The sequence below is a fragment of the Anabrus simplex genome, chromosome 3 (genome assembly GCF_040414725.1).
Source record: "Anabrus simplex isolate iqAnaSimp1 chromosome 3, ASM4041472v1, whole genome shotgun sequence".
NCBI lineage: Eukaryota > Metazoa > Arthropoda > Insecta > Orthoptera > Tettigoniidae > Anabrus > Anabrus simplex.
Window position 1 is genome coordinate 453,702,379 of NC_090267.1, and position 18,965 is coordinate 453,721,343.

The 18,965-nt window shown below is 39.7% G+C and overlaps 1 protein-coding gene across 1 annotated transcript in view; it reads left to right on the forward strand.

Moving 5' to 3' along the window:
- LOC136866504 (succinate dehydrogenase assembly factor 2, mitochondrial) overlaps positions 1-11,663 on the forward strand; it is a 28,124-nt gene extending 16,461 nt beyond the window's left edge. Inside the window, exon 3 of the mRNA XM_067143539.2 lies at positions 11,030-11,663. Within this exon, the coding sequence (XP_066999640.1) occupies positions 11,030-11,303 (274 nt within the window). The 3' untranslated portion in view covers positions 11,304-11,663. The remainder of the gene's footprint in view (positions 1-11,029) is intronic.
- The last annotated feature ends 7,302 nt before the right edge of the window (positions 11,664-18,965 follow it).

The window sequence follows — 18,965 nt, forward strand, 5'->3', positions numbered from 1 at the left end:
TGCATACAACAACGGAGTCATCGTCATTTTAAAAGGATTTTATACTGAAGTGCAATATCATCATGTACCATATCTTATTTAATATTCATATATGCAGGTGTTACAGTGTGTTTTAAAGTTGTATTGTGTTTGCTTGATTTGACTCGTTGGCTGATGATGGCACAAGTTTAGTGCCGAAATTAGTACCTCATGTGAACAACATGTGATTAATTCACATTAATAAATGTCTTTGTATTGAATAGGAGGACCCCTATTAATTTCAATTATTGCAATGTGTATGGTATGAAAATTAGCCTTTCCAAGACTGATGTCAGTAAGAAATTCAACAGAATTGAATGTCAGATTGGTGATACAAAGCTGGAACAGGTACATAATTTTAAGTATTTAGGTTCTATGTTCTCCCAGGATGGTAATATAGTAAATGAGATTGAATCAAGGTATAGTAAAGCTAATGGAGTGAACTCGCAGTTGCGACAGACAATGTTCTGTAAGAACGGAGTCAGCTCCCAGACGAATCATAATTGGAGGATTTGGAAATTGATTAGTCCCTCTAATACTTGGAGCCCCTCTTTACATCAGTCTGTTTTCAGACCAACTTTGCTTTACGGGAGCAAAAGCTGGGTGGACTCAGGATATCTTATTCATAAGTTAGAAGTAACAGACATGAAAGTAGAGAGAATGATTGCTGGTACAAACAGGTGGGAACAATGGCAGGGTGGTACTCAGAATAAGGAGATAAAGGCTAAGTTAGGAATGAACTCGAAGGATGTAGCTGTATGCATAAACCAGCTTCTGTGGTGGGATCATGTGAGGCGAATGGAGGAAGATACGTTACCTAGGAGAATAATGGACTCTTATGTAGGGTAAGAGAAGTAGAGGGAGACCAAGACGATGATGGTTAGACTCATTTTCTAATTATTTAAAGATAAGAGGTATAGAACTAAATGAGGCCACAGCACTAGTTGCAAATAGAGGATTGTGCCAACATTTAGTAAATTCACAGAGGCTTGCAGACTGAATGCTGAAAGACATAATGGTCTATAATGTTGATGTATGTATGTATGAATGTGCCATGTAAAATAGTTTATTTGAAAATGTAATAATTATATAATTGAATTGGTGTGTTATCTGAATCAGTCCATTTGAAATTACCTTTCATTTGATATATTTTGTAGTTACTAGGCATCTTATTTTATTCTATCCCACTAATTTGAACCTGACAGGAATATTCCTATTCCATTCAAGGGCATTTTTTAATCTTATATATTATGTATTTCTTGGATGTAGTTTAAGCCTCCAGATTCACAGCAGTGTGTTGAAGATTGTTTACTTATGGTGGAGTAATAAGCCTTTGACAGATATTCTGAAATTATTACTGTTAACATGACAAACACCTGAGGAAGATTGTCTACGTTGAAGACGGAAGAAAAATCCACTTCCTCAGAGCCTTTGCCTGGCATACCTGCACTGATCAAAGATGCGCACTAGATAATGCTTAGTGAGAAAACAGCTGGGGCCTATTCCACAAAAGTATGGTCTTATACATTACAAGTTACTAGTGTGGATTCTTGTAATGTATGGAGTTGTACATTTCTGTTCCACAAAAGATTGAAACTCTCTTGTATATTACCAGTGAATTGTTACAAGTTTTACTAGTGACGACATATCAATAAACATACTACGTCATAGCATGAATCACCTGTTTATCTTTGTATTCCATTCGTTGAATTAGATTATGCTTGCCTCATTTATCGTAATATTGTATATTAAGGTAAGTTATGCAGCAAAGATTCAAAGAACTAATATTTCTGTGAATTTCTTAATGCTACGATGTTATTTTTCAGATTATTTCTTTGATGATAGAAAATTACTCCGTTATTATCACCCATTCTGTACTTCCGTGATCCTCGCATATGTTTCATGATAGTGTGACATACCTTGGTCTGACATTAGGAATCAGATGCCGCTAATAACAATATTCGGCTGCCAAACTTAATTGTTACAAAATTGCAAACTCGGCATGAATTGTTAAATTATATCAAGAGAAACAAAGTTATTCATTTTGTAGAAAATAGAAAAAAGGAAAGATATTTGTTTTGGTGCGTTCCACGAGAGTCTGAAAAAACAAGACAAAATAAATGGTTGGATGGAAATATTTGACTTGGGAAAAGCTCATGGAGCTTTTGAGGGGAAAAGTTGAACGTATGTAAGAGATATTCTGCTCATTAATGATTCTAGAAATGTCCTCCTTGGAACAGGTTTGTTCAGTATTTTCAGGCCAACGAACAATTTGAGGAAATTTGATATCATTTATTGCAGCTACCACAGAATGTATTGACCTACAGACCGAAGATTTTGCCATCCCATGCATATCTGCAATACCATGGTACTGACCACCGTTTCCTAGCCAATGTAGTGTTGTTAGTAACTGTTGTGTAGCAGAGAAAGATTTATTTCTGTTCGTAAGATGTTTTAACATATGCCCAATATCTATCAAAAGTTCTTCCACTTGTATTGTGCTTAACCTAAAACGTTCATTGTATTCAAATACAGTGTTAAACTAGAAGTTTAGGGTAGTTTTCATTTTCATCACTATCACTACTGCTAGACCACATATTTATAAAAATGTATCTGAAATAAGCATATTTAAGTAGCACTAGTACATTTATATATTATTGTCATTTTACTGGTAGAGAATACTTCCCAATTCACTAGTAAGTTACAAGTACTAGCACTTTCGTGGAACACACCCATAAAAATTCACTGGTAATTTGTAAGTATGGAGAAGTAAAGTACAACTGTAGAAAATTATTTTGTGGAACAGAAACTTGGTATTTGTACTAGTTACTACAGAATTTACTTGTAATTTACAAGACCATATTTTTGTGGAATAGGCCCCTGAAGTGCTTTCAGAAGACATCATCATCATCATCGTCTTAGCTGAGACTGAGAGGACATGTTAAACGTAGGGAGGACTGGGCAAGTTGGCCGTGCGGTTTGGGGCGTGCTGCTGTGAGCTTTCATCTAGGAGATAGTAGGTTCGAACCCCACTGTCCGCAGCCCTGAAGATGGTTTTCCGTAGTTTCCCATTGTCACACCAGACAAATGCTGGGACTGTACCTTAATTATGGCCATGACCGCTTCCTACCCACTCCTAAGCCTTTCCTATTCCATCGTTGCCATAAGACCTATCTATGTCGGTGCGACGTAAAGAAAATTCTAAAAATAAAAAATAAAAAAACAGTCTGGAGGGAAGTTGGATTGACCATAGCAGACATGGCCATCGAGATAACGACTGTTAGCAAATCGTCACTTACTGTATGCAGAAACACATGTTATAGGCATAATCATCACAAATGCCTAGTTTAAAAAAGCATACTCGAACTACTATAGCAGAAAGACGGTGTAAACCATCAGGCGGTCAGACCTCTAAGAGTTTAAAGTTGTACCGTTACAATACAATCATGACTCGGTACCAACTAATCGTCTGCAATGTATGCATCAAGTCACTAAATACCTAGCATGAACCATACCATCGGGAATCAAATAGTGGCACTTCAGAGAAGAGTCTGGCACAGACAAACTTTCACCACAGGTTTTCTGAGCCCAACTCAGCAGGTTCGATTCTGGCTCAGTCCGGTGGTACTTGAAGGTGATCAAATACGTCAGCCTCATGTCGGTAGATTTACTGGCACGTAAAAGAACTCCTGTGGGACAAAATTCCGGAACATTGGCATCTCCAAAAATCATAAAAATATATTTAGTGGGGTGTAAAACAACTGTTGTTGTTGTTGTTATTATTATTATTATTATTATTATTATTATTATTATTATTATTATTATTATTATTATTATTATTATTATTATTATTATTATTATCTTTCAGCAGAACTTTATTGCTCTCAAAGGTGGGATTCTGAAGGCTGATTAGAGAGGGTAACATAATAATAATAACGTATTAATTTGTATGTATCAAAGCAAAGGGCATAGAAATAAAACACCCTACACCTAATACTTTAAAACAGGAGGTGGACGCACAGATGGGGAGCACGATACTGTATAGGCTAGGAAGTGGGTGCTGCCGTGGGTCAAGTGTCGCAGTAGCTCACATGGCAAGCGGGCGGCGAGATATGTGATAGTGGACAGTGCTCGAGGTACGAGGTTCGAATCCCACATAATAATTTTTTTAACAGCCAGTTGCGTGGGATGTGGTAAGGTTGCATACTTGATAGCTTCCAAGGACTGATTTGTATATTTGACCCTGTAAAAGACCGTATGTATCATTGCATTGGGTATGGTGCTGGGTTGAACGAGGATGACGAAATGATGGTCTGTGGCCAGTTAGCTACGTTGTACATGTTCCAAGCTTCATAGACCACTGGTATGGCAAAGTATGTCCAATTGGAACAATAACAGCATGCAATGGCAGGTAAGTATGTAGCTGCACAAACTCCCCTCCTTCGAAGCAATTCACAACACACAGCTTATTCACTGCCTCGAAATGTATTCCAGTGACGAGTATGTGAATATGTTACTTATCTATGGAGAAGCTACACAGAATGCATACCAAGCACAACGCCTGTACCAAAAACGCTATCTGGATAGACAACAACTGACTGGCATGACATTTCGGAGTGTGGAAAGATGCCTGCGGGATACTACATCCCTGGGAAGGACACGCCCTATTCGAGATCATCCTGTGATGTCTGCTAACAATGAAGAGGTCGTGTTTGGCGCTATCCGGCATAACCCTCATATGAGCTCATGGGCCATTGCACAGGAGATGATCAGCAGCCGAGCGTCTGTTATGCGGATATTGCATATTGTAAAATATTGAATATCCACCGGTTTCTCACCTGTACCATCTGCACTTACACCAGGAGCTCCATGGTCATGATTTTGATTCCTGGGTGGTGTTCTGTCATTAGATCCTACTGCATGTGGAAATTGATCCTGCTTTTCTAGCGACTCTCTTACCCAGACGAAGCACGATTCCACAACAATGAAACCATTAATCGCCATAATATGCATTACTGGAGTGTGGATAATCCCCATTGAGTCTCATGTTTCCTAGCCTCTATCAACCCAGCTCCATACCAAAAGCCCTTTTCAGGGCCAAACAAACAAATCAGGCTGTGAAAAATACCGGTATTAAGTATAAAACCTTGCCCACATCCCAGGCAACTGGCTTTAAAAAAATACTTGCATGGGACTTGAACCTTCTAACCCTCGAGCACTGTCAATTATCACACATCCTACCGTGCCCTAGCCATGTGAATTACTACGACACTTGACCTACGGTGCCCACTTCCCAGCCTATACTGGCCACAGACCATCGTCTCCACATCCTCGTCCAACTCAGCACCATACCTGAAAATAGATTTCAGCTACCTCTCTCCCTCAGGCAGAACACCCGCAAGGTCATCAACACGATCCCTATTGTCCATCCCCATTCACCACAGTAGGATGTATAACAACTCATTTGTACCGAGGACCATACATTCCTGGAATTCCCTCCCGGCTGAAATTAGAGACATAAGCAACCTAAAGGTATTCAAAAGAATGTGGTGGAACTTTTATCTACAATCAGAATAATTTACTCCAAGAAGTACCCTCAAATGTTAGATTAAGTCTAATGAATAAAGTGTAAATATAAGATTAGTAACATTGACAATTTTCGAGGTATAGTTTTAATAATAGTAAATACTATAAATTCAATTTAAAATGTTCAAAACAAATTATGATACTTTACATTTTCAGTTAAATTACATTTCATGTTAATTTTAATTTATATTAAACTTTTTTTTAATTTTAAGTAGTTATAATGTTCTGTTTACACAGGTGTACAATTATATGGTTTGGCATAATAGCAGGCTTCATAGCCTGAGCCCCGCCATGTACAGAAAGACATTAATAAATAAATAAATAAATAAATAAATAAATAAATAAAATACCCAATGCAATGATACATATGGTCTTTTACAAGGTCAAATAAACAAATCAGTCTTCGAAAGCTATCAAGTATGCAACCTTACCACATCCCAGGCAACTGGCTGTTAAAAAAAATTCTTATGTGGGATTCAAATCCCGTACCTCGAGCACTGTCACTATCGCATATCTCCCCGCCCACTTGCCATGTGAGTTACGGTGACACTTGAACTACGATGCCCACTTTCCAGCCTATACAGTACCGTGCTCCCAGTCAGTGCGTCCACCTCCCGTTTTAAAGTACGTGTTCTGCGTGCCTGTACTACTTTTACAGGTTCGTTCGAGATACCCATATTGAATTACTAGAGGCGCTCACATTTCCTGCTGTCTTCTAGCCCGTAAATGCACATCTCATTATATTACCCTGATTTAGGGTAAGGGACTGATGTCTTTCAGAATTGTATTAATTGTGAAGGGATGCATAAAACAGAATTGCATGGGGCTGGTGGACCACCCGGCATAATAATCGTGCAGGTTTCCCTATTTTGTCCTTCCCTTATCAGAGCTGCCTTATATACCAAATGAGTTGGCTGCATGGTTTGGGTTACTTAGGAATCAGCTTGTATTCGAGAGGAGCGAACCCCACTGTCAGTTCCTCCTGTGGGTCGGGGCAGGAGAACACATCTGCATTGATCCCTGCATGTCGTAAGAAGCAACTGAAAGGGGGACCAAGAGCTCTGAAGTTTGGGCCGTGGCTTGGCGATCACAGTTCCCCTAGCTGAGTCTGGCATTGCTTCCACTTACTTCCGTCAGACTCTTCGCTTTTATCCTTCCTGTTCAACTTCCCTCGGTCAACTCTCGTTCTCTTCTGACACCAATGATATTATGTTTTCGAGGCCTAGGGAGTCCTAGACCTAATCGTCACAAACACCTAGTTCAAAAAGCAAGCTCAAAATACAGTGGCAGAAAGACAGTGTAACTCTTTGGGTGGTGAGACCTCGGTAGATGCTAAAGTTGTACCCTACAATACAGTTATGACTTAGTACCAATACCCTTCCCTTTCTTTTGCCGATACCTCCAGTTTTCAGAGTGTCGGACTTCTTCCATTAGTGTTTAGTATTAATAGAGAATGGTTGCCCAGTTGTACTTCCTCTTTAAAATGATCACCACCACTACCACTGTCAGCAACCCTGAATATGATTTTTCCCATTTTCACACCAGGCTAGTGCTGGGGCTGTACCTTGATTAAGGCCATGGTCTCATCCTCCCCAGCCCTAGCCTCCTTTTCCCATCCCATCATCGCCATAAGACTTGTCTGTGTCTGTGCATCATAAAAACAAGTATATGGCAGAGTTGCCACATAGTGGAGTCAAATTACTGTAGGAGATTCTGCAGCTAGGATATTTTTATCCACCCACATCCATATTTCCCTTCTTTCTTCCTTTCTTTGATCAGTAATTTCAGGTTTTATTATTCATACTGATTTCCTGTGGTTTGCAAGGTTGATTTCACATCAAACAAAGTTGGTGACATGGTCTGTCCATGGAATCTTGAACAACCGAGCGAGTTAGCTGTGTGCGGTTAGGGGCATGCAGCTGTGAGCTTGCATTCAAGATACAGCGGGTTTGAACCCCACTGTCGGCAACCTTGAAGATGATTTTCCGTGATTTCCCATTTTCACATTAGGCAAATGCTGGGGCTGTACCTTAGTTATAGCCATGGCTGCTTCCTTCCCACTCCTACCCCTTCCCCATCTCCTCATTGCCATAAGACCTATCTGCGTCGATGTGACCTAAAGTAACGTGTAAAAAAAAAAAAAAACAACAACAACTTGAACAATCTGGGATATATCCTCATTTCAAAAGCCTGCAGTCAGTTCTTTGATGAAAACTTGGTGTCCATCCTTAGACTATCTATCATATGGCTTTTAGGTTGGGCTGAATGGCTCAGATGGTTGAGGCGCTGGCCTTCTGACCGCAACTTGGGAGGTCCGATCCTGGCTCAGTCCGGTGGTATTTGAAGGTGCTCATATACGTCAGCCTTGTGACGGTAGATCTAGCACATAAAAGAACTTTTGCAGGGCAAAATTCCAGCACCTTTCATTCATTCATTCATTCATTCATATCCTAAAGGCAAGGCCTTGTCACTGCAACCACATTTGTCTCTCCTCTGCTGTCCGGCTCCATGGCTAAATGGTTAGCGTGCTGGCCTTTGGTCACAGAGATCCCGGGTTCGATTCCCGGCAGGGTCGGGAATTTTAACCATCATTGGTTAATTTCACTAGCACTGGGGCTGGGTGTATGTGTCGTCTTCATCATCATTTCATCCTCATCACGACACGCAGGTCACCTACGGGTGTCAAATCGAAAGACCTGCACCTGGCGAGCCGAACATGTCCTCGGACACTCCCGGCACTAAAAGCCATACGCCATTTCATTTTCTCCTCTGCTGAGCGCTTCAGGTCAACATATTTTTTTCAAATTCAGCTTGTCCATTACGGAATCCAGATACTTCTTCCTCGGCCTTCCTCTTCCCTTTTTACCCAGAACTTTTCCTTCCAGTAGAGTCGTGAGGAATGTGTTATAATACCAATATAAATGGTCCATTATTGAACATTATAAATTTTCCACCTAACTCATTTCTGGTTGCCAGCGTTTCGCCCTCATGTGCTAGGTTGGGCTCATCAGTTGCTACCTAGCACACCTACCAAGACGCTGGCTAGTGCATACCATGGAGGCCACTGCGTAAGCTACTTGTGAGCCACCGGCAGTGCCAATGCACTATGAGAGACTTTATCTCTTTACCAAAAATGCACTAGCCAGCGTCTTGGTAGGTGTGCTAGGTACCAACTGATGAACCCAACCTAGGGGCAAAACGCTGGCAACCAGGAATGAGTTAGCTGGAAAATGTATAATGTCCAATAACAGACCATTTATATTGGTATTATAAATTTACTCATTCAGGACAAATATTTCAGATTCCCTATGAGAATCAACATCTATATCATCTGATAGCCAAGCAGGCATGAATTTTTGGTAAAGAGACAAAGTCTCTCATAGTGCATTGGCACTGCCGGTGGCTCCAAGTAGCTTACGCAGTGGCCTCCACGGTATGCACTAGCCAGCGTCTTGGTAGGTGTGCTAGGTACCAACCGATGAGCCCAACCTAGCACACGATGGCGAAACGCTGGCAACCAGGAATGAGTTAGCTGGAAAATTTATAATGTCCAATAACGGACCATTTATATTGGTATTATAAATTTACTCATTCAGGACAAATATCTCAGATTCCCTATGGGAATCAACATCTATAGCAGGGAATGTGTTATGTCAAAGTGTGTGGCCAAGGAATTTGGTTCTCCTCTTTTCTATAGTGTTGATCAATTCTCTGTCCAACTAATTTTCAGCATCCTCCTCCATATCCACATTTCCTTTGCTTGGCGTCCCAAAAACCATCATAAAAGTAGTTAGTGGGACGTAAAAACAATAACATTATTATTATTATTATTATTATTATTATTATTATTATTATTATTATTATTATTATTATTATTATTATATGGCTTCTTTTAGTTCTCGGAGTGTCTGAGTACATGTTCAGCTCGTCTGGTGCAGGTGACTTGCATGTCTGGATATGTGATGATCATATAATGAGGTAGGGAAGAGCATGAAACCCAGTGTCAGCACATAGCCTAACACCAAGGGATATGATCCAATGGATGAATCATTGGACATTATAAATTTTCCAGCTAACTCATTCCTGGTTGCCAGCGTTTCTCCCCAGTGTGCTGAGGTGGGCTCATCAGTTGGTAAATAGCAGACCTGCCAAGACACATGGCTAGTGCATACCGTGGAGGCTACCGCATAGGCTACTTGGAGCCACCAACAGTGCCAATGCACTATGAGAGATTTTGTCCCATTAGCAAAATTTGATGCCTGCCTGGCCATCAGATGATATAGATGTTGATTCCCATATGGAACCTGAAATATTTTTGTCCTGAATGCATAAATTTGCAATACCAATATAGTTCGTCCATTATTGGACATTATAAATTTTCCAGCTAACTCATTCCTGGTTGCCAGCGTTTCTCCCCAGTGTGCAAGTTGGGCTCATCAGTTGGTAAATAGCACACCTGCCAAGATGCATGGCTAGTGCATACTGTGGAGGCCACTGCGTAGGCTACTTGGAGCCACCGGCAGTGCCAATGCACTATGAGAGACTTTGTCTTGTTACCAAAAATTGATGCCTGCCTGGCCATCAGATGATATAGATATTGATTCCCATATGGAACCTGAAATATTTTTATCTCAAATGAGTTTAAATGCTATTATAAATTTAGCACATAATGAATCCCACAGAAGGATACTCTGGCACCAAACATGTGGAATTTGAGTTAGTTTGTTTGTATTTATATTAAATTCTTTGAATTTAGACGGTGTTCTCGCTACTTGAGACATTTTAGTAGGTATTATTTATAACTAAAAATGTCTTGCAAGGTACTCTTCATTTCCACATTTTTATTCTAAATTGTTATCGTGCATTTACTCGCTAATACACATTAAGACAAACATAATATAACCAAGTAGCACTTCCCCTCTCCTCTATACTGAACAGAGTTATTGCCTACCACCTTCTCTTCACACCCCTACGTAGCAAACCTCGACCGGAACAAGGGAACTGGCATCAGTCCTAATGCTATCACTGGAGGTAATGGATGGTTAGCAGCTTAAGTACAGAAAACTTCCTCATGGTTACAAAGGTGACATTGTAGGACTTCTGCATTCATTATTTTGTCTCACTTGTTCATAACTTCACCAATTCACAATCATTGACAATATTATGCATTGTAAACAATATTGTACATATTTATATACGCATGGTTAAAAGTGATTTGATTGATTCTGAGGATGTTCTTGTAGTACGAGACATGCCATTCTTTGCATACTAGTGTGTTATTTTTTTTTGCAGGTTATGTTATAGTGTTATATGTATTACTATTATTGTTTAGTCAGACTGAAAAACTTTTTAAGTTATATTAACTGAGTCACCCTGAAAAAATATGGCTTTCTTCTTAACAAATGATCTCTGTGGAATGTTTCAGGTTACTCTATCAGTCAAGGAAGAGAGGAATGCTTGAAAATGGTTTGCTACTCAGTACTTTTGCAGCTAAGTACCTTGAAGGTATGTCCGATGAACAGACTAAGCAGTATGATCGGCTCATCAACCTGCCATCCAACGATTGGGACTTGTTTTATTGGGCTACTGGTGTAAAACCGGTTCCTGTAGAATTTGACAATGAAATAATGAAGCTCTTTAGAGAACATGTCCAAAATAAAGATAAGGAGCCGAGAATTCGGCAGCCTGACCTCTACTGATTAAATTACCCGTAGTATTATAATTATAGTCTGTTTTGTAAAATATTCCCTGCATCTCATTTTTAATAGCCTTGTAGCCTACGAGTGATTTTGAAAGCAAGAGGAGCTTACACACTCTCCATCCTTTTCTGTGAAAGTGCCTATGCTTTTCCAAGAAATGATTCTCACATGCAGAAAGAGGAGAGACTTCTCCCAAAAATGAAGAGAATAAGCTATCTGCTGATTTCAAATCATCAGTCAAGTTCCTTATTTATTTTAGAAACTGCCTATAAATTGATAAATTTATAATATAAAACTTAAAATACTACTGTATTATTTGTAAATAGTCTTCTTTGGAAAATATACTAAATAATATTCCAATGAGCTGAACATTTTTCTGCACTTTAATTTGTTTATGCCCACAGTTGGAATTCTTTATCACTCAACTCTTCTCGGCTGAGAATGATTGTCCTGTGATGCAGATGTTCATTTCTTCAAGTCTGCATTTGAAGGCTTGTTTAGTTGTTACATCACATATGAATCATTATTGTTTTGTGTTACTGCTGTTAGCCAAGAAGTATACATTATGTAATAAGTAGAGCCCTGCACAGGTATACAAATTATTATCCGCATCTGCGAGTCATCTTAGAGCCACAGTTTGAAGAGAAACAATATGGCTTCAGGCCTAACAGGTCCACAACAACTAATCTTCAGTGTCCCTATGTTAATGGAAAAAATATTGGGAAAAGGGTAAAGATCTGTTTATGGTTTTCCTTGACATTGAGAAGGCATATGACAGCATTGCAAGAGAGAATGGGAATGCCTGAGAAAATGGAATGTGCCAGAAAGACTGGTGAGGAAAGTTCAGATGCTGTATGAAAACTGTACCAGCTGTGTGCAATTGGGTGACGGACATTCATCCTGGTTCAAGACCGAAAGTGGAGTCCATCCCCATTATTGTTTATCACCATCATGGATGACATAATGAAGAACAACAAGAAAGCCTCTGGTGAACTCAATGCAATGGCCTTCGCTGATGATGTTATGATCTGGGGAGAAACTGAGGAAGAAATACAGTCGAGACTAAATGAATGGAAGTTTAAATTCCAGGAGTTCAATCTCAAGATAAGCGAACTCAAAACAGTTGTGATGGCAATAAACAGAGAGGGACGACCAGCGAACATCATGCTAGGAAACCATCCACTAGAAAGTGTGGAAAGCTTTACATACCTCGGCAGTGTAATATCTTGAGATACACTAGCCACAAAGGAGGTGGCAAATAGAGTGCAGAAGAGCTTTCATTTTTACCAGCAAGTACAAACACTTCTCTGGGATCCCAAAGTACCAACAAAATCAAAGCTGGTGATGTTCAATCAGTACTTCATTCCAATCTTAACCTATGGTATTGAAACCTGCACCCTCACTAAGAAAGACTCATCAAGGTTGCAGGCATCCAAGATGAAGTTTCTTAGGTCTTTCAATTCAAAAAACCAAATTGGAGAAGTTAAGGAATGATGTGGTTAGGAAGGAAGCTGGGATTGTTACATGATTGTTAGATCGGGTCAGCATGTCCAGATTGAGGTGGTTTGGGCATGTAATGAGGATGGAGCCAACAAGGACAGCTTATGTTAACTTGGAGAGACATGTGGCAGGGAAACTGATGGTGGGGAGACCAAGAACCCACTGGATGGACATCGTATAAAGATGGACATTGCAGATCAGAGAAGGACACTGGAGGACGTCATTAGCAACAGAACGTATCTCAATAAGACAGAATGGAAGAGGCTCGCCAACAAAACCTGGGAAACTAGAACTATAAAATGATGATGGTGATGATGATTCACCTGGGAACACCAAGCATCATCACATTGTTTTGTTACCATGAGCCACACACAACACTACTAATTTACAAATTGGAAAATATGTAGAAATATTTTTGAGTCATTAACTTACTAAACCACGATTTTCCACTCAATAACATCATGAAAATGAAGTTAAAATTTCCTATCTTGATTGGATATCTCATTGAATAGTTATGATAGTTGATCAAATACTGTAACAAATTTTAATGGGGGTATTTAATAACTCTAATAAACAGAATATCAGTTTTTTCCTATTAGTATAATATAATGCTATACATTTGCTGAAGCGTCGGATCATGCACTTGAAATCTGTGGGATCAAAAGAGCAAGAACTGCTTTCTTGAAAATTAAACCCATACCATGCTGCCTTGATCTAAAAAAGGGGATTGTAAAATGCTATGTCTTCTCAACTCTTTTATATTGTATTGGAACGTGGACTCTTTCTGCAGCTCAGAAAATATCCAATCTGTTGAAATGTAGGTGTATGGGCAGGAGAAATTATGAGCCAAACACATCATAAATGAGGAGGTTCTCATAGAATGAACAGTCAACCTCAATTGATGATGCACATTAAAAAGAGAAGGCTTAAATATCTTGAGGATGTGAGGAATGAGCAAAAATATTGGCTTGCCCTAATTAATTACAAATGCTTGTTTCACTCCACAGTTGGACAGATTATCAGACTGACTTTACAATACTAGGTTCTTGAGGCTGTTTATTACAACTGAAGCTAAACAACTACAGATTTAAGGTAGCAGTGCACTCTGAACTATCCCAAGTTTCAGATTACTGAGTCAAGAGTTTAATATTCAGCTTAATTATTCTGCCCGTAAAATAACGATCATGCAGGGTTACACAGAAACAATAGACTGGATGCTTCCACTCGCTTATGCTAGGCTCCTCACTTTCATCTATCCCGAGCAAGTTGGCCGTGCAGATAGGGTCGCGCAGCTGTGAGCTTGTATTCGGGAGATAGTAGGTTCAAACCCCACTGTTGGCAGCCCTGAAGATGGTTTTCCGTGGTTTCCCATTTTCACAGCAGGTTGGGGCTGTACCTTGATTAAGGCCACGGCCACTTCCTTCCCACTCCTAGCCCTGTCCTATCTCACCATCGCCATAAGACCTGTTTGTGTCAGTGTGATGTAAAACACATTGTAAAAAGAAAACTCTTGTTCTTTTCTGACCCTGATGGTATTAGAGCATTCGAGGCCTAGAGAGTCTTTCACTTTCATGCCCTTCATGGTCCTTGCCTTCCTTTGGCTGATACCTTCATTTTTTATGTGTTGGACCTCTTCCAATTTTTCCCTCTGATTAGTATTAATAGAGGATGGTTGCATAGTTGTACTTCCTCTAAAAGCAATCACCACCACCAGTAGAAAGGACAAGATAATATTTTCCTCATGTGCACGAACTATGTGAAAACAGGACCCTAACCAAGCTATTGTTCTGCAAGATAGCCTTGCTTTCTTTCTATGCAAGACAACATCTTACACCACCATCATTCTTATTGTCCTGTCCTTGCGCGAACATGCTTGGGATAAAACGGTAAGAAAATAAACGTGCTATCAGAAGCACAAGCTGTCGTAAAAATGTCATCCATCTTAAATTTTAGGTTGTTAATGTTTATAGAGTACCAAATATAGGGATATACAATGCTGGAAAAACGTGATTGGAAAAATGATTGAAGCCTTGGCTATGCCAGATTTAGATGAAAAATTAGTTAAGAAGAGAACCAAAGTTTTATGATCGACATTCTTGACAAAAATAAATTTTAAAATACAGGTGGTGGTGATTTTTGTTTTAAGAGGAATTATAACTCGTCAGTCATCCTCCCTTACTAAAACTAAATGAAAATAAAAAGCTTGGATGGTAGAACAGTGGCCTTCAAGAACCCAGCTTCACAGGTTTGATTCCGGCTCAGTCCGCTGGTATTTAAATTGTGCAATGATGTCGTTCTTGTGCCGATAGATTTACTAGCACATAAAATAACTCCTACAAGATAAAATTCTGGCATATCGGTGTTTCCAGAAACCTTTAAAATGTAGTTAGTGGGACGTAAAACCAATAACATGGATTTACATAAGAAGCTGTGTTGAATTCTTTTAAAATCTTTATAAAATCTGAAATAATTTGAAATAAAACTTTCAAGTAGCAATATTTTCTGGAGTCCAGCTCCGAAAAGCTCCATTTCAACTAAAGCACTAATTTTGCCTGGTTCTAAATAACCTGTGAAGGGTCTGGCCCCGCGGTGTTGGGGGCAACGCGTCCGCCTGTCACCCGGCGGTCCCGGGTTCAATTCCTGGCCGGGTCGGGGGTTTTAATTGTAATGATTAATATCCCTGGCCTGGGGACTGGGTGTTTGTGATGTCCTTAATCTTCCTTTCCTCACACACAACATTCCACACTACTGCCATTCCAATTACACGCAGGTTCATACAATATGATGCCAGTAGGGGCAAAAGATCCAAATGGGTTGACAACCCGAACAAATAACATTTTTTTAAAAACCTGTGGAGGACCTCCATGCCAGATGTGATTGACATCATACAGTGTCTTGCATCAAGGTAAATGGTGTAAACAACTTGAGATCCCAACGGCACTTATATCTCGTTTTTAACTGGTCTGCTCGGGACCAGACCCTTGGTTGGATAGCTGAATAGCCATTTAAGCTGACAGTGTTAAACTAAGGGCCTATCCAAGAATTTTTAGTACTAATACTTTTAAGATCTTGTTTTAAACAATATTTTGTAACATATTAGGCTTTAAATGTTTAATTACAGTAATATGCATACAGTTTTACAAATGTTTGAAACATGGAAAAAATAATATGAGTACAGAAAACTGACTAAAAACAGCATCTGCTGTTATAAGCAATAAGCAGCATGAAACAAGTTATATCTTGTCCAAGCACAGAGCAAAGTGGGAGGCAGCGCAGACAATTGCGTCTCTGGGAAACTAGAAGAAACATCACTGGGTCTGCCAATTAAGAAAGCATCAACTGTATTCTCTTTGCCAGTAGTCCTGAAGAAATACAACTGCTCATTAACAGAATCACAACAGTACATCAAGAATACAGTTTAAATCTGAACATCACAGTCTTCAACAGACAACCTACTGAGGTTCTGAGGTTATATAGGCTGCTAAGGTGTATATGGAGGAAAAAACAACTACCTGATGATTGGTTGTAAAGGTGTAATAATACCAGTATTTAAGAAAGGTGACAGGAAGATATGTTGCAGTTATTGATGAATTACACTATTGTCACAAGTAGCCAAAATATTGGAGAAAATAATGGAAAGGAGGATGAGAGGAAGTGTGGAAAGAAGAGCAGTATGGATTTTGACAGGGCAGGTCAGCGACAGACCCTATATTTACCATGGGATTACTGATGGAAAAACAGTGGGAATATGGAAAATATCTAGTGATGGTATTCCTTGATCTAGAGAAGGCATACTATAGTATTAATAGACAAAAGGTATGGGAAACCCTGGAAAGAAAAGGATGCAGAAGGTATTCAAGGGAAATAATGAAAGCAATATATAAGAATTGTTCCAGTTGTCTCCAGACTCCAGTGGAGAGAACAGATTGGTTTAGAAACCGAACTGGACTAAGACAAGGAAGTGTATTGTCTCTACTTATGCTTATAATGGTTTGTATGGATGAAATTCTAAAGGAAACAAAGGCAAGATATGGAAGAGATATGAAAATATTGTTGTTTGCAGATGACATAGTGGTCTGGAGAGTCAACAATACAGAAGTGCAATTCTAACTAGAGGCATTAGATGACAATATTGAGAAATATGGTATGAAAATCAGTGTGGAGAAGAGCAAAACAGTGGTGTTGACAAGAGAAGGAAAAGGAATTGTTAGTATCAGGGGACAAAACCTTGAGGTTGTTGAATACTTTGAATATTTGGGAAGTGAAATAATGCAAAGTTGGATAAGGAGATCAGCAGAAGGTACAAGCAGTAAACATGTTCTACCAAAATGTAAGGGACCTGGTGGGGAACAGAAAAGCTCCCATGAAATGTAAATAGAGAATATACAAGAGTACACCTATATTAATGTATGCATCAGAGACTTGGACTTTGACAGCAAGAAATGAGAGTAAAATTAAGGCCAGTGAGACGTAGTTCCTGAGGAGTATGGTAGGAAAGACAAGGAGAGACAGAGTAAGAAATGCTGAGGTCAGAAAAGAGTTAGGGGTATAAAACCTGACTGATAGGATGGAGAAGAATAAATTGAGATGGTCTGGATATGTTATGAGGATGCAGGAGGGAAGGGTACCGAAAACGTGTTGGAGGCTAAGATAGAAGGAAAGAGGGCAAGATGGATTCCTAGAGAGATGGATGGTTTCTGTCAAGAACAGTATAAGAAAAAGAAGACTGGACTGGAATAAAATTACTGAAGAGGAGTAGTGGAAGGAGAGGCAATGGTGGAGAAGTGCCATCAACACCCTGACCTGGCAGAAGCTGGACAAGGGAAAATGAAAACTAATGAATGATCTACTATCTTGGTAGGGCCCAAAATGCTTACAAGTAATGATGAGTGCTGCTGTCTCTTGACAGCTTATGAAAATGACTACTTTCAGAATGCCAATGCATTAATACAGTAGGATTGTTGAAGAAAAGATCTTAATTACTGTGCCATGTATGTGCACGTTGCTTTTATGTCAAACAATGCACAAGCCAAACAGCTAAAATGTTCACACCACTTCAATGAAATGTGGAAGACATGAAACAGAAACTTCCCAAGTGTTTCTTTGTTATCTTCTGCAGGTATGTTGATACCCATGTAGAGAATTTGACAAACTTTCATCGAGCAGCTATACCTAACTGGCGAGGTCCCACTGTCAGCTGTCCTGAGAATGGTTTTCCATTATCCTCACTGAGGCAAATGCTGGGAGAGTACCTTTAATAGGCCATGGCCGCTTCCATCTCACACTTCTCCATGCCTCAAGTCACCCCAGCACATCTCCTGTCCTGAGAGAGAGAGAGAGAGAGAGAGTCACCCTCAAGGAGGCCAGCCATACCCCCTCAGCTACGGAAAGAAAGCTTTTATAGACAGGTAGATAAACCTTTCTCCATAGAAAAGCTAGTCATGCCTCTTACCCTCTTCTGCACAAGTCAAAATCCTCCACAAAATAACCTTGTGTAGGTTTACATGCAAACATGAAGGAGGTGCAGGTTAGAAATGGTTGTGAAAATAAGGTGAGATTGAAAGAAATTATTACAAAATAAAATTTAGCAAAAAATTCAGCTGAGAATAACATGATGGTAGTCATATGAAGATTAGAGAAAAATGGAAGAATATGTATAGGTACTTTAAGGTAGAAACAGATTCCAAGGATCATAAATGGACAAGGGGAGTGTATATGTGGCAGGTCGGCTGTTGCAGAGTGGGCTTCAGCTGGTGCGACAGCTCTGCGCCTCTACATTCAGGAGATGGAGAGAGGCTGATCCCCACCATCGGCTGTCCTGAGAATGGATTTCTGTGGTTTTTCATTCTTCTGCACTATGGCGAATGCCAGGACATTTCCTAGTATAGGCCACGGCCACCAACCCTCCGATCTTCTCCACACATCTCCTTCACCATAACAAATCACCTGGCCTGAGAGACGGCGTCACCATCTAGGAGGCCCACCTCCTCCTTCAGGGGAGGAATGAAAACATTTTAGTAGTAGTATATGTGAGGACTTTTAGAAGGTAGACGTAGTTGGATATAAGAATAATGTCCAGGTAGAGGAGATGGCTAATACTGGCAAAGTACTGATATGTAACTCTGATAATAAAGACATACAAAATGATACAGAGGTTGAAAG